The sequence below is a fragment of the Leuciscus leuciscus genome (genome assembly GCF_965113295.1).
Source record: "Leuciscus leuciscus genome assembly, chromosome: 10".
NCBI lineage: Eukaryota > Metazoa > Chordata > Actinopteri > Cypriniformes > Leuciscidae > Leuciscus > Leuciscus leuciscus.
The window spans coordinates 27,536,990-27,564,286 of record NC_138734.1 but is presented as its reverse complement, the minus strand read 5'-3'; the positions used below and the strand labels follow the sequence as shown (position 1 = coordinate 27,564,286).

General features: G+C 38.4%; 1 protein-coding gene across 4 annotated transcripts; it reads right to left on the bottom strand.

The window, feature by feature from the left end:
- Positions 1 to 466: 466 nt before the first annotated feature.
- iqsec3b (IQ motif and Sec7 domain ArfGEF 3b) lies at positions 467 to 27,150 on the bottom strand. 4 transcript variants are annotated; one of them, XM_082181789.1, is made up of 15 exons: positions 26,437 to 27,150; positions 23,777 to 23,851; positions 19,225 to 19,342; positions 18,786 to 19,094; positions 16,621 to 17,288; positions 14,028 to 14,189; positions 13,184 to 13,306; positions 12,842 to 13,008; positions 11,777 to 11,916; positions 9,789 to 9,914; positions 9,606 to 9,705; positions 7,427 to 7,585; positions 6,544 to 6,633; positions 6,374 to 6,414; positions 467 to 4,341 (listed from the first exon to the last, which is right to left on the bottom strand). In XM_082181789.1, the coding sequence occupies exons 1-15, from the start codon at positions 26,898 to 26,900 to the stop codon at positions 3,928 to 3,930; spliced, it is 3,156 nt and encodes a 1,051-aa protein (XP_082037915.1). In that variant the 5' UTR covers positions 26,901 to 27,150; the 3' UTR covers positions 467 to 3,927. The 4 variants fall into 4 exon arrangements, with proteins under 4 accessions (XP_082037915.1, XP_082037917.1, XP_082037916.1 ...); XM_082181791.1 differs by lacking the exon at positions 26,437 to 27,150 and adding an exon at positions 25,062 to 25,231; XM_082181790.1 differs by having other exon boundaries at positions 4,123 to 4,324.
- Between the last annotated feature and the right edge of the window lie 147 nt (positions 27,151 to 27,297).

Below are 27,297 nucleotides of genomic sequence, written 5' to 3'. Positions count from 1 at the left end.
TCTAACAGTTTGTTGTTTTATTTTCACTTACATTTAGATATTTAAATCAAATAAAACCCCAAAATAAAAACGCTATACTGTTAATATTTTCATAATTAGTTTTTTCAGTTTCCTCAGTTTTTTATTTGGCGGCAGTTTTTTTTTACGTGGATGCAATAAATGAGTTGATGAGCTCAATTAATAAATGGAGTTAATAATGTTTGTTCATGTAAAAAAAAAAAAGCTTGTGTTTATAATTAGAACTAATTAGTGAGCAAACTCTTGAATGTCAAGTTTAATCAATATGCCAGCTGCATTTAATGTATCCAGTCAACAGTATCTGAGAAGGTCTAGCCAAACAATAGATTTCCAATATTATTTAACAGGCTGCTGATTGCGAGTCATAAATACCATCATGATTTTTAAGTACAATAGTAACGTTACTGAAACACAAACAAGACACACACAAGTTTTTCTATTTTCTGCACGTTTAATGATTGTTGAGATATGATTGAGTGACATTGCATATACAGGATATGAATGTGAGCGTATCAAGTGTCTTCACTATATAAAACTTCATAATAGTGTTCAATATAAATATAAATCGTAAAAACCTATTAGATGGGACCATTGCAATGACCATCACAAGGCCATATTTTGTCAAGTTATACATGAATTTCAGCATTGACTTCTTTTTTAGCCTCTCTTTTTTATAATGAACTTCCGGGAAAGAATTTGAGTCAAGAAGTTCACATTAGACTGAAACTATAGACTCTAGGATGCAGTTTATGGTGCATTTTCACAAAAATGCAGTGCATGTTCACATCTTCACAGTCAGAATACGGCCCCTCGCTGGGTTTAAATGTGTCAGGGATGTTCTTGGAAACAAATATGTTGCTACGTACTAATTTAACCTAGAAAATGAATAGCTTCTGACTCGTCGTGGTGTGTGGTAGAGGAGCGTACATGATTTGAATGGTCCCAGAAACATGTCAGAGCAGGTGTACACCAAGAAAAGACTGAATTAGATCAGCGCATCTTAATGAATAAACAGCTGTGCAAATTATACAATAAAGCTTTTCATTCTCCTACTCTGTATGAATAAATAGATTTATAAATATTTTTTTTGCTGCTTTTCTGTAATTTCTGTGTCCAAGCACAGAATGACATCATTTCCAATAATGTCTTGGAAAAAAAAAGGATATATTTGTTATTAAAAACTAGTTTTGCGATTCAAAAACCAAGCAAAGAAAATAGAAACATAAACATTAGTGTCGATATACTCCCGATAAAATCTTTTTATAGATATCTGCACATAAACATATGAATCTCTTATGACATGCAATACAGAAAACGTGAGTTCAAAGTGGCAAACACAAACATAATCCACCAGATCCTTTTAAAACACAAATGCCCCCCCCCCCCCCCCCAAAAAAAAAGATTTTAACATAATATTTTAATAAACATTTTAAGTGATACGTTTTTAAAAATATACAATTTCTCAGTCATAGCCTTGTAGTATACAACATTTGATATTTTCTCAGAGGTTTGATGTGCACCTGGTTTCACATGAAGCTACCTGAGCACCAGGCTTGATCACAGTTAACACGCTACAGAGAGTCGCTCTATAGGACCGGACAAAATAAAGGTTGATTTGAGATGATTCGCTGGGTTAAAACCGGTCCCTGGCTCTATTGGTAAAACATCTCACCACCCTCGTTCAAATTTGGTATTTTTTGCTTTGTGTCGCTCTAAAAATATGTTGTAAAAATGCATTAGCAAAGAGAAAATGAAATTTGGAAACGCTTTTATACAGTACTATCAGTAATGCCGAACAGATTAATACTTGATGTACATTCAAATGTGAATATATGTTAAAATAAATAAATCAAATAAAAAGTAATTTATGACTATTTGCAAATTAATTAAGTTTTTCAGCAGGACACTATATAATGCTTGTCAATGATGTAAATACCTGATTTGGATAAGTCAGCACTAAGCAGGTATCGCATAGAAGTTGGTTTCAACACTGATTAGCGATTCAAATGTGCTTTTTAAAGGACATTAAAATACTTTTTTCGGAAGGCACAAGTCTAGAGCCGGGTGTCCAAACGTTTTAAAGGGTTTCTAGAGCTCAGTCAACACCCTTGTTAGGTATGAGGTGCACGGCTCTCACGATCAAGCGTTTCCTCCACACAGGATGGCAGTGTCCTCAATTTCTCAGGGGATTGGGACTCTTGACGGGGAAAAAAACGGCAGTAGATGATGCCGTATACAGACATAATCTGTAGCTTTTATCTTGGAAATTAGATATTTTTTAGTGGCCACGTCACGTCCTGACCTAAATATCATCCAAAACCTTTAGATTCAGGACATTCACAACAACACAGTTTGAATAATTCACTAAAAGACAGTGATTTGCAGCAATAAAACCATTCATTTTCTTTCATTCGAATGCCAATGTGGATTCACATGATGTGACAACCACCAATGGGAAAGCAGAAGAGGTCTCATGATTTGCCTTGGTTACTGTAGTTTAGTTCAGGGCGCTTACTGCACTGATGTGTGCACAAATTGTTTATTGTTGTATCTAAACTAACTCAAGGGGTGTTCTCTTATCTAACCAAGTTACTTATGCATTTTTCTTTTTCAGAAATGTTGAGGTATGATGTATATCCAAATACTGGAATTGGATTTCGTCTTTGGAATTTAGACTAACAGGTAAGACCTTTGAAAGAGGGTGGTGATTTCCTATTTCCATACAAAATATGATGTGAACATAAATATAATTGCAAACATTGTTTTATGCTAGTGTCTTTGAACAAATTCACCTTCATAAGCACTCTCTCTATACTACATCCATCTATTGTAGTTCAGGTCACATGACATGGGTGTTTAAGGAGAAATCAAAATATAAACACTTAATTTGAATGCAGGGACATGGTGAACACACAAAAAAGATCTGAGAAAAAAACCCTCTTAAAAAAATACTATACATCTACTCACTTTAAATGCACACTTTAAGGCCATGAGGACCCAACTATTCTAAGAATAGCTTCTTTTGAGCGATCAGAGCCTAACAGTTCAGACTGGGTTGCTTGTGCTATTTTGTGTCTTCAGAAAAAGAGTGTACATGATAGTTTAGTTTTCAAAGCAATAGTTCACATAAATATGAACATTCCATCAATATTTATCCACCCTCATGTTGCTTTGAAATCCATATGCTTTTTTTTTTTTTTTTTTTTTAAGGAACAGAATTTTTATAGCTTGTTTCCATGCAATGATAGTTCATTAAAAAAAATATCAATGCTTTTGTTAATTGAACTGGAGCTGGAATAAAATATAAATATTAGATGAAAAACTTAAACTTAAAAAGTTTAAACAAACATTAGAAGTGGTGCCTTGCCAACCAATTGAATAAAATATTTTTATTTTTATTTATTATATATTTCAATTATTTTTGTTGAAGTGCTAAAATGACTAAAACTAAATTAAAGCTAAATAGAAATAAAAATGTTAAAAGCACATAACATAATTACTAAAAATTAAAAGGAAAATTTTTTATATAAAAATAAAAGCAAATTTAATATATTAATAAATACTATAATAGTATAATAATACAAAATAATACTGGACAGTTGACACTTCATAAACTGCCAAATATGTCTTATTTCTTCTAGTTAAAATGTCTAAAGTTCATTTAAATGTGTCGGTGAAAGTCATTTTAGAATTACAGTGGAGATTTTCAGTGACACACAAAGCTCACTTATCGCTTCAGAAGACTTGGAATATAGTGCACAAATTGTACAGAGCACTTTAATTGTGATTTCATATATGTTAGCAGCATGAGTTTGGAACGACATGTGGGTGATTAAATAAAGACAGAATGTTCAATTTAGGGGATGTGTCCTTTTAACAGGTATAAACTCATCTCTGAGTGTGTGTTATTCAGACTAGGCTGCGTGTCCCGCTGGAGTACCTGCGTTGGCTCAGCAGGTGGCGTGGTGGTGGAGGGGTCGGGGGGCAAAACTGATGCGGGTGATGATAAGGAGGAGGCGGGGGAGGGAGGGGCGGCTGCTGCTGCTGCTTGCCCCCCTCCCGTGACCTGGTGGGCGTGGACACAGCCGATTGGATGAGGCGGTGGGCGGGGTTGTGGCTGAGGAACGCCTCCACGTGGCCACGCCCGGCGGCATCCATGACGATCACCTTGACGATCTGCTGGCACTGGATCAGGGTGTCTGGGGAGATGGTGAGGGTGGAGCCAGGGGCGGGGCTAGGCAGGACGGCCAGGTGTTGCTGAGCGCTGGGTGGGGCCAGAGGAGAGCTGAGTTGGTATGTTTGGAGCCTGTTGTGAATTGACACCTAGTTTAGAAACAGCCAGAAGCAGGAAGCGTTATCAGCCTGGCCTGCTGCACTCTCACGGCCCTCTGGTGCGGATCACACGACGAGGCCATGCCACAGAGCATGCAGGCGGCAGAACGTGACACAACTACGTACATGCAGCGCAGTCGAAGTGGGTGAAAGCAGGGCGACTTCCTACTTGAACTGCCGGGATTTTGATAATTAACTGCTATCTTATGCATTTCCTTTTATTACCGCGCTGCTAATCAGACTGTTATATTTTTATCCGTCTGTAAGAAGCATTAAAAGTGCCCCTGGAGGGCCTAGACGCTTGGCAGCGAGGGTCTTTATTGCATGCTGGATAATTTGCACCTTGTCTTGACAGACCTTGTGTGCGTGTGTGTATGTTATGTGCGAGGCATCTCGTGAAAGCAAACTCATGTAGCCTGTCGGTCCACACTAATCATTCCTTTTCGTTTCGGCTCTTTTTTTAATGAAGTATTTGAATTTTAATGAGTTCCAGTGCGAGAGTTCCAGTTTAGGCTGTGGGCCCTATCACACACCCGGCGCAATGCCAGGCTTGACACAAGTGTTTTTTGCTAGTTTCAGCCCGACGCTGTTATCATTTTCACGCCCATTTGTGCGCCCATCACAACGCATTGTTGGCATGTTGCTATTTTGAGGAAACTGAAATAGTGATGTCTATTCATTCACTTGGCCATTGACCAACTGAAACCTGGTCTAAAGTCAATGGCACAGCATTTTTTTGTTATTTAATATTAGTAATATGAGCCTATAGGCGGGTGCACAACGCACATACACTCTGCTTATTACACACACAGGGACGCGCAACAGCACACAAACTAGCCAAATATTACAAATAAAAGGATTACAATGTAAAAGATTAATAATATGTACATAAAGATATGGTGGATTCCGGCTATTCCCATAGATGGTCTGCTTGCGAGCTTTAACCTCGCGCACAAGCTGATCCGTTTCCTCTCTGGAGAAGCATTCAGTTTTTCCGCTAGCAAATTCCAGAATCCGCCATGGCACGAGCGCAACTGGCTTTTAAAGGGAATGGGAGATGAGACTCTGATTGGTTTTTGCATGTTACGCCCAAAACACACCCATTACTCATTAAGAGAATAGGGACAACCCTTTTAGAACATGCGCCCGGCGCGTTAAACTAGCAAAAGTGCACTTGCGCCATGTGCTTTAGACCAAGCGCTTAGATCGTTAAAATAGGGCCCTGTATGTGTGAATGCGCCTATCAGTGTGTCTTATTTGAATACACTATCGACATAATTTCCACTTATGGACTGGTATAAAGATTTTTAAGTTGAAAGAATTTCACCCCACAACAACAGCAGCTGTAGTGAGAAGCCATAGATTAGAGATCACGACGAGGGGAGTAGGGTGGTGTTTTCTGAGGGGTGGAAGTGCTGTTATTGCTCTGCACGAGTGGTGTGTGATTGCAGTGAAGACACCGAGGGCGGGCGTCTCCATTCTGACAGGGACAGAGTGAGCTCAGGGGTCAAAGGGCAGGGAGTCGGGGTGGGTGGGGAGGTTATCTCTGATTCTGCAAGGAGATAGTGATGTTAACTACAATACATGCTGTCACCACCTACAATGTCCCCAAAAACACCCTAGGTTTAAAAATGGGACAATATCAGCATAAAAATCCTCAACATTTTTGGTGTAAATGCATTGGCGTATTATGCAATTATCATTGAAGACAATTATATTTTTCTTCTTGATTGCACATTTTTATGTGCTTTATAAACTGCTTGTACGGTATTTTTCTATGCTCTGAATTTACTGATTTTCCATTTATATATTTATATATAGATATATATTTATATATTTCCATAGTCCCTTGCAACTTAATCATTGCAAAGTCATCACTAAAAATAATACAGATTTATGCTGATATTATCCAAAACCACACTTTGCCTAGGGGTCCAAAATTTTGGAGGACACTATAAATACATGCACACAGAATCGGAACATAATTTGCACTGCGCTCACACCACGATATACTGATACAAACCTCTACTGTGTTGCTTCCTGTTTTCTCATAAAAATCATCCCCTGCAAGCCATACAAATACACAAGACATGAAAAACAGTCTTATTATTGTGTATGAGCGCGTGTGTGTGTGTGTGTGTGTGTGTGTGTGTGTGTGTGTGTGTGTGTGTGTGTGTGTGTAAGTGTGTGTACCTGAAGCAGAACTAGGTCCAGCGTGGATGTCTAGTTGTGTGCCATTCTTGTTAGTTTGATTTCTCACAACCTGTTGTCTTTCTAGTTCCCCTGAGAACCACATGCATAATTCACTTTAATGTTGGCCAGAACCATAGCATTCAAACCTCAGAGAATTCATTTTTATTCAAGCTAACCTTTAGAAAATGATAATGAATTAAAATGTTACAAATTATTTAATTATTTATAGTGCTAATAAACAACACTGTTCTATTACATACAGCATAGCCCACACATACAGCCTATACACAATAATGTATTATAAATAATGATGCTATTTTAAAGTGTATTAACCTGAAAAAGCACAAACACACTTAATAATAAAGGTTCTTTATTGGCATCGATGGTTTCCATGAAGAATCTTTATCATCCTTGGAACCTTTCCATTGCACAATGTTCTTTATAGTTGAAAGTTTCTTCAGATTATTTAAATATTCTTTGCACTAAAAAATGGTTCTTTTATGATTTTTTTACCGAAAGGTTCTTTGGGGAACCCAAAATGGTTTGCTTGCATTGCTACAAAACCTTCTTTTGAACTCTTTATTTTTAAGAGTGAATAGATCAAAACTTTTCTGAAGCATATGTGAGTGATGTTTGCCTGTGCAAAACTCACCACTAAGATTTTTAAACATGTTGTTATGTGATTGATAGGTGGTTTCTTACTGTTCCCCAGATTTTAGCTTTTCAATATAAATCTATGGGATGTATTTTAGACAAAACATAAACGTCCAGAAACACAGATTTGTTTTTAATGTAGAATTTAACAAATGTGACTATCACTAAGCTAAAGCATGTGAACATGAGTAAATGAGCAAAATGAGCAGTAACATGCAAAGACACTCACACTCAATCCGAATTTGTTCCATCTCTGCCACCTCTGCGATGCTCTCTCTCAGGTCCTCTACAAACTTGAGAAGCTCCTCTGAGCTCTGAGAACAGAAACTCACCACCTGCTTCTTCTCCGACGAGAACGGAGACAATATCGTGATTCCATGAGGGTAATCTGTGATGGAGAAAACACGCTGCGTATCACACATCTGATACTCCAAGTATTGAGTAAGGTCCTGCTTTGAGGATTTGTGAATTTTCCTGTTTTTATCATTAAAAAAACAAAACATGTATCCATCTGAATTAGGTTAAAAATGAACAAAATGGTACTTCAAAGTAAAATTGTGGTCATTCTTCAGAAGCAACTGAATTAGTGCCTTGCGAAAGTATTCGGCCCCCTTGAACTTTTCGACCTTTTGCCACATTTCAGGCTTCAAACATAAAGATATAAAACTGTAATTTTTTGTGAAGAATCAACAACAAGTGGGACACAATCATGAAGTGGAACGAAATTTATTGGATATTTCAAACTTTAACAAATAAAAAACGGAAAAATTGGGCGTGCAAAATTATTCAGCCCCCTTAAGTTAATACTTTGTAGCGCCACCTTTTGCTGCGGTTACAGCTGTAAATCGCTTGGGGTATGTCTCTATCAGTTTTGCACATCGAGAGACTGAAATTTTTGCCCATTCCTCCTTGCAAAACAGCTCGAGCTCAGTGAGGTTGGATGGAGAGCGTTTGTGAACAGCAGTTTTCAGTTCTTTCCACAGATTCTCGATTGGATTCAGGTCTGGACTTTGACTTGGCCATTCTAACACCTGGATATGTTTATTTGTGAACCATTCCATTGTAGATTTTGCTTTATGTTTTGGATCATTGTCTTGTTGGAAGACAAATCTCCGTCCCAGTCTCAGGTCTTTTGCAGACTCAATCAGGTTTTCTTCCAGAATGGTCCTGTATTTGGCTCCATCCATCTTCCCATCAATTTTAACCATCTTCCCTGTCCCTGCTGAAGAAAAGCAGGCCCAAACCATGATGCTGCCACCACCATGTTTGACAGTGGGGATGGTGTGTTCAGGGTGATGAGATGTGTTGCTTTTACGCCAAACATAACGTTTTGCATTGTTGCCAAAAAGTTGCATCTGACCAGAGCACCTTCTTCCACATGTTTGGTGTGTCTCCCAGGTGGCAAACGACACTTTTTATGGATATCTTTAAGAAATGGCTTTCTTCTTGCCACTCTTCCATAAAGGCCAGACTTGTGCAGTATACGACTGATTGTTGTCCTATGGACAGAGTCTCCCACCTCAGCTGTAGATCTCTGCAGTTCATCCAGAGTGATCATGGGCCTCTTGGCTGCATCTCTGATCAGTCTTCTCCTTGTATGAGCTGAAAGTTTAGAGGGACGGCCAGGTCTTGGTAGATTTGCAGTGGTCTGATACGCCTTCCATTTCAATATTATCGCTTGCACAGTGCTCCTTGGGATGTTTAAAGCTTGGGAAATCTTTCTGTATCCAAATCCGGCTTTAAACTTCTCCACAACAGTATCTCGGACCTGCCTGGTGTGTTCCTTGTTCTTCATGATGCTCTCTGTGCTTTAAACGGACCTCTGAGACTATCACAGAGCAGGTGCATTTATACGGAGACTTGATTACACACAGGTGGATTCTATTTATCATCATTAGTCATTTAGGTCAACATTGGATCATTCAGAGATCCTCACTGAACTTCTGGAGAGTTTGCTGCACTGAAAGTAAAGAGGCTGAATAATTTTGCACGCCCAATTTTTACGTTTTTTATTTGTTAAAAAAGTTTGAAATATCCCAAAAATTGCGTTCCACTTCATGATTGTGTCCCACTTGTTGTTGATTCTTCAAAAAAAATTACAGTTTTATATCTTTATGTTTGAAGCCTGAAATGTGGCAAAAGGTCGAAAAGTTCTAGGGGGCCGAATACTTTCGCAAGGCACTGTATATAAAAAGTGATATACAGTAAAAGGTTATTTAATTATTGTAATGTTTTTCAATATTTTGACATTTTTTATATTTTTTACATACAAGTCCATGGTAGTACTACCCCCTGTAGTACTTTTATGGACAACTATAACTGTAACATACTTTTTCCTGTATTTATAAATACAGTAAAATATTAACATGTATAACATTTAACTGTTTTGTGTGTGCTTGTGTTCTTACACTCATTCTCAAACAGATGGAATTGCATTCCCAGTAAACCCATGGCCTTGCAGAACGTGTATGTTGCGGCACTCTTCTTCTTAGGGCATAGTTTTAGGATCTAACATCATAAGAAAGATTTCGTTTATTTTCAGTTGTTTGTTTGTACGTGTGCGAATATGCTTTCATCTGCGTGTCTCTCACCACTATCAGGTCATTGAAGAGGAACACCTCTCTCTGATGCGAAGCCTGTTTCTGCGGTTTATTTACATCGGTGACCTCATAGAGTCGACTGCAGCACACCAGCCTACGGTGAGGAACCGACAGTATCTGAGGAAGAAAGAGAAAGATCAAATATCGGGTGGATTCAATTCAGAAGGTACAGCTTCCGTCAGCACAGGAAATGAAAAGAGGGATTTCTGATGCAGCATGGGCTGATGAAAGAAATGAATATTTCATATGGAGGTACAGTGTTTTGCTGCGCTGTCATGTGGAATCTAAAATTACAGCACCAAACTAATGAGCAGTTTCAGTCTCAAGTTTCCTGTTTTTATACCTGTTTTTATAAACTGATTCACTCAGCTGTTGCCATACAGAGGTGGGAAAAAATAATGACCAGAAGCTGTAATGTGAATTTAACTGGCTGATGCTTTTAGCAAAGTTTATTTTTATTTCATCATGTTAATCAAACTTCAGACTTGCAAAAGTTTTTGGGGTCATGTAAGTAAAAAATTTGATCAAATTTAAGTTTCAGACTTGTATATGAAACCCATGTTGTTTACCGTCTTTATTTTTCAGCAAGTTGTTATGCAGAACCAGGTTCATTTCCATAAGAAAAAAATTATGAACCTTGTCCGTTAATAGCGCAAAACTTTGATTACAGAACAAATCACTCTTTACTGAGCTGGTTCTTTTTAGTGAAGAAAAAACATGCAGCACAACCAGTGTATTCCGCTTCACAAACAAATATTTTTTATGAGCCGTTTCTTTTCAGTGAATTAAAAAACATACAGTATAGTACAACCAGTATAGTTTGAATCCTGAACAAATTACTCTTATGAGCTTTTTTTAGTGAATCAAATGCAAATGTGACCCTGGACTACAAATCCAGTCACATGGGTCTTTTTTTCCCCTTTTTATTCTTGAGATTTATACTTAATCTGAAAGCTGAATAAATAAGCTTTTCATTGATGTATGGTTTTTTTAGGGTAGGACAATATTTGGCCGAGATGCAAGTATTTGAAAATCTGGAATCTGAGGGTGCAAAAAATCGAAACATTGAGAAAATCGCCTTTAAAATTGTCCATTTATGTTCGTCATTGTGCTGCATTCACTCACAAAAATAAATGTTTAATATATTTACGGTAGGAAATTTACACAATATCTTCACGGAACATGATCTTTACTTAATCTTCAACTTCATCAACAAATCTTCATATATATAAGATTCATATATACCATTTTAAGGAACAAATATTTAGAAAAAACAATTATGAAATTGTTATTGCCAAATGATGATTGATATATATATATATGTATATCAATCATCATTTGGCAATAACAATTTCATAATTGTTTTTTCTAAATATTTCTTCCTTAAAATGGTTAAGAAGGATCCCTGGACATAAACGGTGCTGGACAAGTTCAATACCTAGTGTGTTTGGGTTTGTTCAGATCACTTACACTACTACAGGGGTGTCCAATCGGTGTTTGGTGTTTTAAGCCCCCAACAGCGCCTTCCAGGCAGCGAGGGGATGGGTAGGTTTAAGGTTGAGGTTAGGGTTAGCTGCCTCTAAGGAGCCATTGGGGGCTTAAAACACCATCGAGCTGTCCAATCCTGCTCCTGGAGGGCCACTGTCCTGCAGAGTTCAGCTCCAACCCCTATTAAACACACCTGATCCAACTAATCAAGGTCTTCAGGCATTCTAGAAACTTCCAGGCAGGTGTTTTGGGGCAAGCTGGAGATAAATCTCTGCAGGACGTCGGCCCTCCGCTGCGCTAGTATGAGTGATAGTAATGGCAATGTTTGGCTCAGCAAGACCCACTGTAAAGTTAAGAAGACAGTTTGGTCAGCTCTCTCACTGTCTCTAATCACCTTTTCAAATCTGTAACTGGTACAAACCGAACCAAAAGGTGATGCACTTTTCACTTTTACATGACCTTTTTGTTTAATTGGTAGAGAACTGACTCACCGTCTTCATTCCAAGAATGCTTTGCTCCACCCTGGTAACGTAGGTCACATGGTCCTCATTGGAGCGCAGCTCCCTCTGCTGAATCCGCTCGTAAATCCCGGCTAGCATCTCCCGCGGAATGTCTGCCCCATCGTCCACTCCTGAAGGGGAATTTATTATTTTATTTTTTTTATTTTTTATTTTTTTACATCATAATACAAAAGTAAAAATATAGTTTAAAGGGATAGGCCTAGTTCACCCAAAAATGCCAATTTTGTCATAATTTACTCGTTCCAAACCTGTATGGGTTTTTTTCTTCTGATCAACACAAAAGAAGATATTTTGAAGAATGTTGGTAACCAAACAGTTGATGGATAAAAAAAATGCCAACTGTCTGGTTACAAACATTCTTTAAAATATCTTCCTTTGTGTTCAACAGAAGAAAGAAACTCGTACAGGTTTGGAACAACATGTGGGCGAGTAAATGATGACAGACTTTTCATTTTTGGGTGAACTATCCCTTTAAGGCAGGAAAAACTGTATAGCCTGTGTAATAGAAATGAATCTTTTGTTAACAAGGACCATGGCATGTAGAAAAGCACAAGTGTCACTGTGTACTTTTAGGTGACGTATTGCTGTTTAAATTGAGGATTTATTTGGCTCTATGGAAAAGTCCTATTATAAACTAGAGCTTGACTAATGACAAGCTGATTTCGTTCCAGTCCCCATGTCTTTACATTCACTTTAAAGAAGAGCTCTCTTCTACTGTATGTGTTTGCAGGAAGTAGGCAACAGATCAAAAATGATTTGATCAGAGACCAGGAATCTGTCCAAGACACACACACACACACACACACACACACACACACACACACACACACACACACGCACACACACACACACACACTGCCTACACTCCTAGGAGATAATCAAAGTGACTCTTTTGATATGAAAAAAAAATGCTAATTTAAACATGGAGATGGAAAGCTGATTAAAATCGGCAAGATTCAAAATCAAATATTTAATCTCTGACCTCAAAACACCAACACGCTCTGGTTTTAATTAACAAATCACACATAAACACACCTCGTAGGTTGCGTATGAAGTCTTCCAGCAGCATCTTGCGCTCTGGTTTTATGTTGGGACTGTACATGTCTGTGTTCAGCAGCACGATGGCAAAGGCCAGGATGAAGATGGTGTCGGGGTTATGAAACTGTTGCACCACGTCAGGGTTACACATACAATACCTCTGACTGAAAGAAGGAACAACAGATTACACAGGAATGCACATTATAGTAAATGTATCGCACCCAGTAAAAGCTGTGGATAAAATTGCCATAGGTAATCTGAAAAATTGCATGTGTGTTTAGGAAATGACTCTTTACTGGTGTGTGTGTGTGTGTGTGTGTGTGTGTGTGTGATTCTCACCTGAATGCTTCAATGAGTCTCTCGACTTTTTGAGCTTCTCCTTGCACTCGCACGTGTGCCTGAAACTTCCTCAGAGCTTCATCCAGCTCCAGCATTGAAAAATCCATTTCATCCACCACACAGCTGAGAAAGAGAGAGAGAGGCCACATAAACCTCATAAATGTGCTCTGTTTGAATTAAGAGCCCAATTTATGAAGCTCCAGCACTGTAAGAAATGAAAATGTGCCGTTATTACCTTCAGTGGTTGGTTCTTAAATTATAAGCCCCAATCCTGAATATGCAGTAATATGTATGCGCTGGTTAATGCCGTCTTATTTACTCTAATCGTAATGTTTCCCTTTCAAAACAAGAATATAATTTCATAGTTCGTTAATTAATATTATAGTTTAATATTATTTATTGACACAATATTTTTTATTTCGATTTTCTATTTATTGCCATTGACAATTCTGACCTTTTTTGCATAATCTTGTCAATCCCTTGCATAATTGTATTTCTATATAGTATATTTGTTCATAGTTTTGGTCTATTTTGTACATATGTTATTCATCTATTATGTTTATATTGTTAATATGTATTTATTTATTACTATCTTGTTTCTGTTCCAGTGCACTGGAAGCTTTTTATCACCATGACAAACATACTGTAAACATACTGTACTTGGCTATAAATCTGATTCTGATTCTCTTTAATAATTTATATAGATGGGGGAATATAGATAGATATAGGGCTTATATAGATGTTTTACAGGATTTTGGACTAAATATTTGCCTCATCAGACAGATTGTCTGCAAAATTACATAGAAAACTATAGTGCATAAAAGTTTATGAAGACATGACTCACTCTAACACATCTCTGTTGAACTGCCTTTTGCTGTTACCCAGGAACTCTCCAATCATCTGTCGGCTCAGACCCTTCCTCTGCAACAGGAAGTGAGCAACGCCAATGGCGGTATCCGGAATAAAGCCCCTGGATATCAAGAACTGGATGCCTTTGTCTGGATTTCTGCAGGAAGATCAAGATGTAGATGAGTACTAACAAATGATTTTTCTTTTTCTAAAGAAGCTAGAGCTAACACTTTATAATAACTATCATTTAAACAATTAGCTAACATTACATTATATAATGCTATGATATAATATACCTTCATGTACATTTAATATACATTTTTTATATTTATTTATACTTAAATGTACACTACCTGTTTGCACAAGTTTCCACAAAAATATTACAAACAAAAATTGTTTTCAACATTGATGATAATAAGAAATGTTTCTTGAGCATCAAATCCACATATTAGAATGATTTCTGGAGGATCACACTGAAGACTGGAGTAATAATGCTGAAAATTGCGTCACAGTAATAAATTACATTTTAAAATATACTGTATGGAAAATATTATTCATAGTTATTTTAAATTGTAATAGTATTTCATAATACGGTTTTTACTGTATTTTTGAGCCAATAAATGGTGAGCATAAGAGACTTCTTTCAAAAACATAAACAATCTTATTAATTCCAAACTTTTGACCAATAGTGTACATGAATTCTTAAGCATAATTTAATGATTTTTTGCAGACATATGTTACCATGTTAAAAAACATTCAACAAAATTCTGCAGATTTCTGCCCTTTTAACAGAAGATACACAAACAATCTGCATTTAGTCTGGGTCTGTGAAAGTTATTATGTTTCCAGCGGGGAAAAAACCCTGAAGAGGTTTCTGTGCGCAGGTTCACATATATAAATGTGATAGGAGAGATATTCATAGCTAAAAACATACAGCATATTTCAGATTACTCTTTCCACATCCAATCACATCATTCTATTTCAGAGACGCACATGTCCATATGTGCATCACAACGTCTGTATTAGCAGCCCTCAGCCAATAACAGCTGGACTGAGTATCTTATATTTATGTATGTACACTACTAATCAAAAGTTTGGGTCAATAAGAAATTGCTTTCATTCAGCAAGGATGCATTAAATTGATCAAAAGTGACAGTAAAGACCTTTATAAAGACATTTCAAGTAAAGCGAGTAGTGAAGGCAAGGAGTGTGAAATGAAAAACTTGGAGTGGAGCAGGACATTGCTTCATTATAAGTTGATTTAAGGAAAAAAACAAGCCATATGGCCTTTTTGAAATGGACACCAGTGAAAGCTTCTGATTTATTTGCGCTATTGCATTGAGATGTTCATTTATAATAATACTGATATTTCCTTCTCAGTCTCTCTTTGTATTTGTCTGTTTCTTGCTTTCCTTAGCATCAGACTCCGAGATGACATCACTGTAACGTGCATTATTTCCACCACTCCGAACATCTTCTCAGGTCACATCCGACCTTATACTGGCAAACGCACATGAAAACACACACACACACACACACACACACACACACACACACACACACACACACACACACACACACACACACACACACACACACACACACACACACACACACACGTGCTTCACCCCAAACGTGCTACGTTTCCCTTACTCGTTGTGAGTGAATAGCTGAAAAAAATTAAATTCCTGCATTCATCTTAACAGAAACCTTGTAAAAACATTGTCCCTTGGTCACACAGCCTGAGTAAAACCGTGAGTGTAGATCACCTGGTTACCATGGCAACCGTGGCACTACTCACGTCAAGCATGTCAAAGTGAATTTGATCTGAGATTTCAATTGAGTGCTGATGCACTCTGAATCCTCTGAGGATTGGCTTTATTCTCTCTCTCTCTCTCTCTCTCTCTCTTTCTCTGTATGTGTGTGTGTGTTTGTCTGAAAGAGCTACACACACAAAATGGAGCAGAGAAAGAGCTTCACAATCACCCCTGAGGGAGTGTAATATAGTCTTCTTGAGTATGTGTGTATGTATACATGTGCAAGTGTGTGTGTATTTGTCAGTGTGTATCAGCCGGCATAATGAAAATGCACTCAACTCTTTAGTCATGGGCAAACTAACCTGGCAAACAAAAGCTCTTTTGTGAAATCATATTTTTATTTACAGCAAATGTACCCGCCAATAAATTCTATTGTTTTTATATTAGATTTAGTGGGTCTTACCGTCTGGCTAAAGGGCACATCACTATGACTGTTGCTCATATTTTGGATTAGTATTTGGAACAAATCTATCAAATGTTTGTTTGTTCGCAAGGCTTATAAACCTTTACACTGTTAACCTTTTTTTTTCTTCAAAACTTTCAAATAAGACTTTGAAAAGCCAAAATTGAAAATTTACAATGAAAAACTTAGCTTTTTTAGTTCAATATTATAGTTATATGAATTTAAATAAATTACTAAAATAGCGTTGAATTTTTGTAGGTTTTACTGTTTTTGTGGGGACATCTGAGCCTTACAAACAGCAAAACCAGTAACACACACTAAAAAAGCCACTTTAAATGGAAAGATTTATCTTTAACCTTTGTACTCACACATTGAAAAGGTTGAGTCCAATACGGTAAAGGCGTTTGCGTGCGATATCCGTCGACAGCGTTCCGCAGGGTGTGTCCTGGCAGTGTGGGCGGGGCAGAGACAGAATCATCGTCTCGCACGCTGATGTCGAAGTGCTGCTGCTACTGACGGGATCTGAGCTGTTTTCCGCCGTCTCGGGTGCAATCTGATTGGTCTGTTTCCTCTCCAGGCCCGCCCCTGCTGTCGGTGCTGCATCCGATCCGGTTGGCTGTTGGTTCTCTTTCTCTTCCTCGCTGGGTGGCGGAGGTGGAAACTCAGGCATCTCCGTGGCTGACGATGTTGACTGGCCTGCGATCTTTCCCCCCGTTTGGGCTTCAGAGCCGGTCTCCTTGGATATGCCGTTACCAAGGGAAACTGACTCCAGCATGGAGGAGGAGGAGAGGCGAAAGTTGTGGTTATCAATTTGAACAGTCACATCCCTGAAAGCCATCATGAGTTTACTGGCGCTGCGTGGTATGTTCTCCCCACAGCTGCCCGGTGGGGCCTCCTGTAGGGTATTGGGGTCCATCAGGAGCCCCTCGGGATGGGATCCAGAGGGAGGGGCCGCAGAGGACTTCTCTCCTTCCCCGTCGCGAATAGAACTCCAGCCGCTCAAAGCCTCGTCAATAGACCGTGCTAATGTCTGAACCTGCCAGGGAGAATGGAATGGAATAGAATAGAATAGAATAGAATAGAATGGAATGGAATGGAATGGAATGGAATGGAATGGAATGGAATGGAATGGAATGGAATGGAATGGAATGGAATGGAATGGAACAAATTTTTATAAAATAGAACAGAATACAACATTTGAATTTAATGAAGTAGAACTGAAAATAATAGAACCTAATACAACAGAATAGAAAAACATTTGAATTGAAGACAACGAAATACAATAGAATAGAATGGAACAGAATACAATAGAACAGAATACAACAAAACAAAAGGACAGAGGACAAAGAACAAATGCAATAGAATCAAACAATAAAATAGTATGAATAGAACATTATAGTATGTGTACTTGAACTACAGTAAATAGGCTGAACTGATTGCACAGAATTCATGCTGTATCATCATGTGTGTTACAGTTTTTCTCAGTCGCTTTGGTGCATTTCTCACATCACTATTTACATTTGCACAACAGTTAATGCAGTTCTCAAAACAATTAGTACAAACTGCAAAACCTAGTTGATAACCTGCAAAAGCGTGTCACTTGCTCAAAATGGATAGCTCATTCCTCAAAAGCAAGTATTCATGTCAATGAAAGTGTCAGTGTCATCAAGATGAAAAGTCCTGACACCATTGTTTATGAACAAGATAGTCAAATGGCTTTGTCATGTTTTCATTATGACAGTTTACTCTGTAAATGTTTTCCAATGCAAAAAAGTCAGATCTTGGTGACACTACCTGAAAATGCTCAAGACAGCACTGTATATACTATTTGCACAGCCATTTGAAAAATACAGTAAAGTTACACATTACTGTATTTAGTGAGGTAACTGAGTACAAGACACTGAATATGTATGTTTCACATTTTTACTGCATATGCTCTTTGCAATTCTAATTTGTTCACAGCATTGTGCGAAAGAAAAAAATACACCCTTATTTTCAACAAACATAAACTCCCTTTGGGTAGAGCTGTGCACAACTGGAAACAATATTGCAGTACATATTGGAACTGAACATACAACATACATAGTACTGTAATCATTCATGCACATCCAGACGTTCCTCTCTGTCTGGTATTGTTCAAATTAGGAGACATTTTCAGGAAAAAAAATATTTAAGAAAATGTGTAAAATTTGCTTGACAGATTTTGACAACTAGTTCAACATTTTTGTATGTAATGACTCAAGCAATGAAATGAGGACTATTTGTTTTATATGGAATGACTATTCAGCATTCACAAGTATAGTTAATTTTGACTGCAAATGATAATGTTATAAAACAGCAGAGAGTTGTATGAAAGCAACTGATGCATGTCCAAAAGAATTTGCAATTTGTTAGAAGGAATGAGAAACTGCTACTATGATGTGCACAAATGACTAAATGTTGTGGAGGTTGAACTAACTGTTGTGCAAATGTAAATAGTGATGTGAGAAATGCACCAAAGCGACTGAGAAAAACTGTAATAGTGTAACTGTACCTGTTCGGTGAATGTGTCCTCCAGGTGTGTGAGTGTGGTTGTTGTGGCCACCGGCAGTGACGTGGAGTGTGTGAGCGGGATGCCCATGAGTGAACATCCTTCCATCAGCGCCCGTTCAGCAGAGAAACTTTCCCTCTGCACCCGGACCCTGCGCACTGACATACGCCGCGGGATCCCACTCTCCAGAACTGAGTTACGGATCTTCTGGAAGTTCTTGCTGAGCTGGTACTGGCGAAACGCCATCTGAATCTTACAGGCCGCACGCCGGGAAATCAAAGGACCACCGTACTTTTGCTCCAGTTCCTCTATCTACGGACAGATAGATAGATAAACAGATAGATAGATAGATAGATCGAAATTATTAACTCAAATTGATCTCTAACTTTATATCTCTAACAGTCAGTTTCACATGCACAGATGCCTGTCCGCTGGGGCTTACCTGTTTTTGTTTGAGATCAGGAGAGAGCTCATATTCTGGAGGATGTGAGCAGGGCGGCACGTCAGGCTGACCGTCTTTTTTCTCATCTTTCTGTTCCTCTCCTGCAGCAGGAATCGAGCTGAGGATTCGAATGACACGAGTGAGAAGCGGCTGACCCAGATTTGCTGTCTTTGAATCTAGACTGATCAGAACCCAGTGCGCATTCAGGACTAATTAACTCTGCTTAATTACTACATGCAGGGTTTCACGGGTTTCAAATTCAACGCAGTCTTCGTGGGAAATGAGGTAATCAAGTGAAGGTTTTAGATCATCTTTTAATTATCAGAAACTGTACATTGAATGCAATAGCAAAATTTGAATTGCAATAAAATAAAATTCAGTTTTGTATTTTAAACTATTCAGTGAATACATTGTATTTTATTTAACATTATATCACAAAGTGTATAAAACACTGCTTCTGCAACAAAACCAAAATTTAACAATGCATTGGTTTCATATAAATCCCCAAAACCAAAGACTGAATCAAACCAAATCTCAAAGGTTAACAGCACTCTCTCTATCTTACGTAAGCCCATACATGACAAAGCCATTTTCCTCTCATGTTGAGCTCATGAAAATCATCTCTGAGTGGAAAGCGGATGTTTAAATCATGAGAGATGTCACAAAGTATGTTTCTTCTGCTTAACAACACAGCTCAACCCCATTTCCATTTTCTCTGGGTTCTCTCTCTCAGTGTAGACACGGGTTTACAACACACACACAAGCACACTAGACCGCATTCACTGTCAGCACATTAGCTGCTACCCTGGAGTAAAGGCCACTTAAGCTCTGTAAGCACTCATACATGAGGGGCAGAGAGCAAGGTTTCCATCTTTCATGCACCAAGTGCTGTTTGCCTCTGAGGAACGAGAACAAATGCAGCAGAACCTTAAACGAGAGTGAGAACAGACACCAATCCACATGGTCGGTACAGATCATTACGTTTCTACACGATTGATCTGAGGACCCAATCTGAAATGTGATATGAGAGAACGTGCAAAGTGATGCAAGTAGCAAAGAGTTTGATGTCATTTCCTGTGAAATGACTCAAATAAATATGCTTTCTCTTTCAAGCTGTTTAAAAAACAGATTGAGCATGACTACAAGTTTCAACATCAAGCAGAAACCTTTTCGATTCCTGCAAATAAGAGGTGAGAAGCTAATGCATGCTTATGTTTTCCCTTTTTTCCCATTTTCTCAGCAACCCTCTTTAGTAATCATTTGGGGAAAATTAAAGCTGCTCTCTCCGGCTCATCAATCTGGAAACTTCATTACTGATGCTTGCTCAGGCTTAGGGTTAGTGATTTAAACAAACTTCTAACTCTAAGCATTAAACTTTAGTTTACCACTGAACCTGGACCATTTGTGCTACGGGCAAAAATGATATCACCAAGTCGCGTCCCAAAAACGACATAGAAACATGTTAAAAAAACGTGGCAAAGTGCCAACAAGTTTTGAACACCCAGGCATGTTTCCTCAACACTGTAATTCATGTCATTTCTTGTAAAAAAGCTCATGTAAAAACAATGCTTAACTATAGGCTATGTTACCTTATTACACACACACTGAAAGAAAACATAATCTGTAGAAAAATGGAATAATGTCCTTTGAGAAAAGTTTCAACCCTGAAACACAAAACAATGCAACAGGCCTATAATTCAAAATACTGGTAAAATAGAAAAAACAATAAGAAAAATTGCTTCATGTTAACACTGGGCCGCACATCTGGCATGTTTTTACGACTTTTCTCTCTTAGAGTGCAGTGAAAAATTGTAAATGGTTTAACATGACATTATATATACAGTCTACAGTGTGTGTGTATTTTACTGTAAAATACTGTCAAATGTATGTTTTTTTTTTAGAAGTAAAAAATATGGGTTTTTTTAGAAGTAAAAAATATGTTGTTTTTTTAGAAGTAAAAAATATGTTGTTTTTTTAGAAGTAAAAAATATGAAATACCATAATTTAGAGTGGAAAACAAAGGAAATACAAACAGTAATATTTTCTAAAAATCCCTACGTGACATCACATATAATTATATTTTTTGGTGTTTTGTGTTGTTTTATTACATTTCCGGTTATTTAGTTAATGTGTTTAATGCATTATTTTGGTGTCGTGTGTTACCCTGATGGTGTTTTGTTTTCCTATGAATATTGGCCCTGTTTTATGGACAGGCTACTTATAAAGAACTCTGATTCATTATGTGGCTTTCTAATAAACCTCCTGTATTATTGCGGTAATTATCAGTACATTTGAAAGGTAAAAGAATTTGAATTCTGGAGAGTGAATCACTTAATGGAATATACAATTATAAGAAATAAATTATACAGGCATCCCATAATACCGCCGTCACGGTATGTTTTATGGTGAATTTATGGCTACTACATCAGCTTTAATCACACACTTTAAAGGTTGTATCAGCGATTTCAGACCAAAATAAATAGTGTTCCAACCAATCACCGACAGGGGGTGGGTCAAACCTCACAACAACACCCACCCCCTGTCTGTGATTGGTTGGAACACTTTATTTTGGTTTTGAGTGGTTGGTGAAACCAATTGTATTTGTGTGCAGATCTCAGAGCCTAGGCTGCCTACAGAGACGCGTTTTTTTGACGGCATGCTTATGGGGCGGGCAGCTAGAGGATCGTTAGGAAAGATTAGATGAATGTGATCATTTATGTTTGGGCCTGAAATCACTGATACGTAACCTTTAATACAAGAAACAAAATGCACTTCAATTATGTGCTTATCTTGGTTTCAACCATTATTGGAACAAAATGTAAATATATTTTCTACAGAAATAAAGCTGCTCTTTTATGTTCAAACATTGGAAAAAATCAAAGGATGATTACGCGATGATGTCACGAAACCCGCGTGCACTGAAACGCTAACATGGCTTAATGCTTAAACTGATATTAACAGAAATAAACGATATTATCAAATTCAGTAAACACCATACTAATAATGCATACTACAGAAAAGCAGATGAGCACAGAATATGACGAAAGAAAGCAAATGTGTGTTCAGTGCAAATAAACCTGCTGCCTGTGTTTTATTAAACTGTATAATGAATTTTTTTTTTTTTTTTTTTTTTTTTTTTTTTTACAGTTGGTCCATTAAGCCTCATTAAGCGTTTTCTTGGTTTTCTATGGGAGGAAAATGCTTAACGTACAATTAAATGCGTTGCGTTCATATTCTGTGCTCAAATGCTTTTCTGTAGGCTTTATTTGTATGGTGTTTCCTGAGTTTGGTCTTTTAATACCACTGTCTTAATTAAACGCGTTGCATTCATATTATGAGTTTGATAATATTATTTATTTATTTTAATATTAGTCTAATGCATTAAGCCATGTTAGCGTTTCAGATCATCCCCGAGGACGCGGGTTTTGTGACATCATCGCGTACAATAAGAGTCCCATTTCATTGGCTAGGCGCCAACCAATAAAACGGCTCCTTTGAACACCCCCGCTCCCGCCCCCTTTCTCTCTCGCCGCCACTGAGTTTCAATTGCACGAGTTAGTTTTGCACCTAATATATCACGAAAAGAGTAGCAAAAGTCAAGGCGTGAAATATGAAATTGCACTGACAGATTTGAGAAGTTGCAAGTGCATTATTGAGGTTGTACTGCGAATGTGAATGCAAGAATAAATGCAAATATATATTACAAGTTTGTGTCTGTCATTGTATTTCTGTGAATGGCATTTTACACATTTGTGACTACTTGTCTGCAGCTTCAAATTCAGAATACAGGTTTGTGACTATTGTCTGCGAGTGCAAATTTCAACATTCAACTTCAGATTTTTATTTTACAGGTTTTCACATTGGAGCTGTAAGTGTAAATGTTCACATACAAGTACGAATATTTATTGTACAAGTTCTCAAATTCACATCTACGTGCTCTCGAGTTTTGCTACTCTTTTACCTTCATATTTTCTGTTGTTTATTATGTTCACAGTTATTATGTACTGTTTTATTAAGAATAGCTATTAAAACTTGGTTTTGTTGGCACAACTTGGCAGCATAAAATATGCAGTCAACAAAGCTCAGATGGTTTGAAGTTCCCAAAATAGTGCAGAGCTGCCACATTCACACATGCACATCACACACACACACACACACACACACACACACACAGCCTCTCTCTCCACCTGAATGACGGTGCTTATCCATGCCGAGAGTTTTCCAGTCTATCAGACAAAGAACGGACCAAGGTTAAGCTACACCTGCAGCATACACTAACTCTCTTTCTCGCACACACACACACACATACATTCCGTTGGCTTGAATCCCATTACCCAGAATGCCTCAGGCCAATAGATCAGGGACCGCAAACAGAAAACCACTACCATTTAAAAGATGGAATTCCTAACCAATGCAGACAGCTATGGTAAACAGGTATATTCACACTTTCCTTACTGCTTACTTCTTACTGTTGCTCATATTGCACATTTTGCTTGATATGTAGAAAGTGTAATTCTTCTGATTGGCTTGTTACAGAAGGTGTCATCCTCACCTGGAGCAGGTTTTGGAATCTCCCTCTGGGGCCTCTGGTGCTGGACAGCAGAACTGGTGCAAGACGGTCTGACTCCTGAAAATGTTCAAATCCACATTATGGCAATAAATACTATTATTTATATGTCATTTCATTAGCATATTAGCTTAGTGTGATGGTACTGAACTAGTTTTGCTTCAGAATCCGAATTCAGAATTATTGGGCCTTAAAGGAGTAGTTCACTTTAAAATGAAAATTAGCCCATGATTTACTCACCCTTAAACCATCCTATGTGTATATGACATTCTTCTTTCAGACGAATACAATCAGAGTTATATTAATAAACACCCTGACGCTTCCGAGCTTTATAATGAAAGTGGATTGCAACGATCAGTTTGAAGCTCGAAAAAAGTGCATTCATCCATCATAAAAGAACTCCACACGGCTCCGGGGGGGATAGCTATATAATAACTATAGCTTCTGGCCAAACGACTTGTGACGTCATAAGTAGCGTAGTGCGTCATGGCGTAGCGTAAATACCAGCAGTACGTTGCATTACTTCTGCATAAGTTGCGCTTTACACTTGAGTCGAATCCGTATGTTCGTTTGCCCAGAAGCTAGTTATTTTACTTTATAAAGTTTTAAATATGAATATATTTCATACACAAACTCATCACTTCGCTTCAGAAGGCATTTATTAACCCCCCGGAGCCATGTGGAGTTCTTTTATGATGGATGAATGCACTTTTATTGAGCTTCAAACTGATGGTTGCAATCCACTGCCATTATAAAGCTCAGAAGCATCGGTGTTTATTAATATAACTCTGATTGTATTCATCTGATAGAAGAAAGTCATCTCCACCTAGGATGGCTTGAGGGTTGAGTAAATCATGGGTCATTTTCATTTTAAAGTGAACTACTCCTTTAAGGAAATTTATGCATTTGGTAAACTCTTTTGACCTAAGCAACTTACATTGCATTCAAAGTATACATGTTATCAGTTCATGCATTCCCTGAGTCAAACCCGTGACCTTGGCATTGTTAGCGCTATACTCTTCTACTTGAGCTACAGGAAATAGCAACCAAAATGACAGCCAGACATTCATTGCAGAAAACATATTATAGTTGGCACAAACCATGTCCTTGATGCAAGTGAGCCTGTATTTAATGTAGTCTGAGTCACATTTGCTTTTACCTTACAAATGGTTATTTGCTCTTCCAGGTGGCTACAACTAGCCTTCTTGATGCTAAACAACATTTCGAAATGAAATGTTCACAAAGCAAGGGTATATAAATGGCTGCTCACAATTCTTTCCAAATCCCCAACTCCTTCCTGTATTCTGTTTCTGTGAGTCTTGTTTGAGCCCTCCATTGTTGACAGCACATCAAATATGTTTACTTCTCACTCGAGCAAAACATGAGAATGTGAAGTGCTATTAATATAATCACATTTGCATATCACTTCCTTACACTCCTGCTATTGTGGTTATTATGTAATATTCATTATTAATGCAATATTCTGTTGTGCATGTAAAATTCCCAGCTGCTTTCTTGGTTTTTTTTTTTTTTAAAGTGCACCGCTACATTTTTGTTCCACGGAAGAAAGAAAACGACATGAGGGAGAGTAAATGATGGCATAATGTTGTCTATGGCAAACAGTCCATCTTCACTCGCTAATAAAGATGCAACAGTCTCAAATTATACCTGTCATAACCAGACACGCTGATGATAGCGATGATAATGAGCTTCGTGCATGAGCATAATTCGGCCTTAAAACTCATTAGCAATGAGAGTCTCACACTTCCAGTACAACTAATTGTATTCTGTCATAAACACACAGCAAGGTAACATACTCTCAGACTCAAGACTAAGTGGGTTTTTTTACCCTAAAGGAAACGATAATGCTACAATTAAACAAATCAGAGCAGAATGTATCATTCCAGTTTTGCTCGAGGGGTTAACACACACAGAGGGAATACTCTACAAATGCAGCGTAAGATGTGCACTGAAGCAGATGAGCAGCCATAATAGATGAAACACACACACACACACTCACTCAGTCTCTCAATCTTTCTCTCTTTTACTGTGGATTAGATTCCAGCTGGCGGATCAAATTCACATACACTATGGGAATGTCACTTAAAGCCTCACTTTATGCATAAATCTGTGTGCGCGCGCATGTAGATCCCTGGCAATAAAGTGTTTTTAAGTGCTTTTTAAAATGCATTCTTGCAGCAAAATAATCAGGTGCATTAAAAACCTCTTTCTTGAGACCTTTTGCCCTGGAAATAGAGAATGTACTGTGCTAATGCTGACCTATAATCGTTTTTCTTCCATTTTAGAGTGTGTGGTTATTTCAAGACTGGACATAGCAGTGCAAACAAACACACACACACACACACACACACATACATACAGACTCTCTAGCATACATATAAGAACTGATTACACACCCACATGATCTTAAAAACAGAACGCTGAAAGGTTTTATAAATGCAAATCATCATTCGTTTTATGATCACTGAATTATTGATGTGCAATTGCATATTCACTGTGGCCTGCATAGTGAAATTCCTCTGTTATGTAATCCTGTTGGCGCATCTAATCTGCCTTAACATCTCATCGATCTCGTGTTTTCCTAAAGAAAGAGTGATTTGAGGAACTGTGGGATGAGAACTCACTCAGATGTCCGTGGGAGTCCCACAGCTCGGCACAAGGTGGCAGGTGTCTGTGGGACCAGGGACCTACAGCAGGGGTTCTGAGCATCATCATCATCTTCATCTTCATCAGCAGAGTCCGGACTGGCATTGCTGGGTCCAGCAGGCACAAGCTGCATGTCCAGAGGGGAATGATGCTGTTCCTGCTGCTGTTGAGTTTGAACCGGGGGTGTCCCGGCTCTGCTGGTTCGGGGCAGGCTGGAGGTGCGGGGGGGCGGAGGCGGGTGATAGCGGGGAGGGTGCCGGTGATGGCTGCTGCTGGAGTCCCGGAGCTGCCGGTTCTCACCCGCTAGATCCTCCAGCCGGCGCTCGAGTATGTCTATCCGGTATCGCTGGGTTTGGATCAGACTCTGTTGATTCTGCACGATGGCGGTGAGCTCCTTCAGATAGAGCACCGCCTGCAGAGGGTTCTCCAGGAGGCTTGACATCCCGTGCGACGCTCCTCTTGAAAAAAGCGGGGGAAAATGTGATCCAAGCAGGGCGTCTCGGTGTCAGTAGGCTCCCCCTGATGTACGGGTTGATGTTTAAATGGCTGAACTGAGAGAGAGAGTGAGAGAGAAAGAGACAGAAAGAGCGCGAGACTCCCTCCTCCGCCTCCACATCCGTGTCCAGAGCGCGCATGAAGGGATGCGCGGAGTGTTGCTGATGCGAGGATGTCCAAACACAGGATTGAAGGGGGCGTGGCCGGATTCGCGAGTGACGTAAGGGGCACGCAATGAGGCGCAATAACAGAGTTTGTTTGGTTTATTGAGTCTCATAGCTAAATAATTCGAAATCGAGATCTACTTTGTTTATTAATTTAGTTTTTGTTAATTTCCACACTTG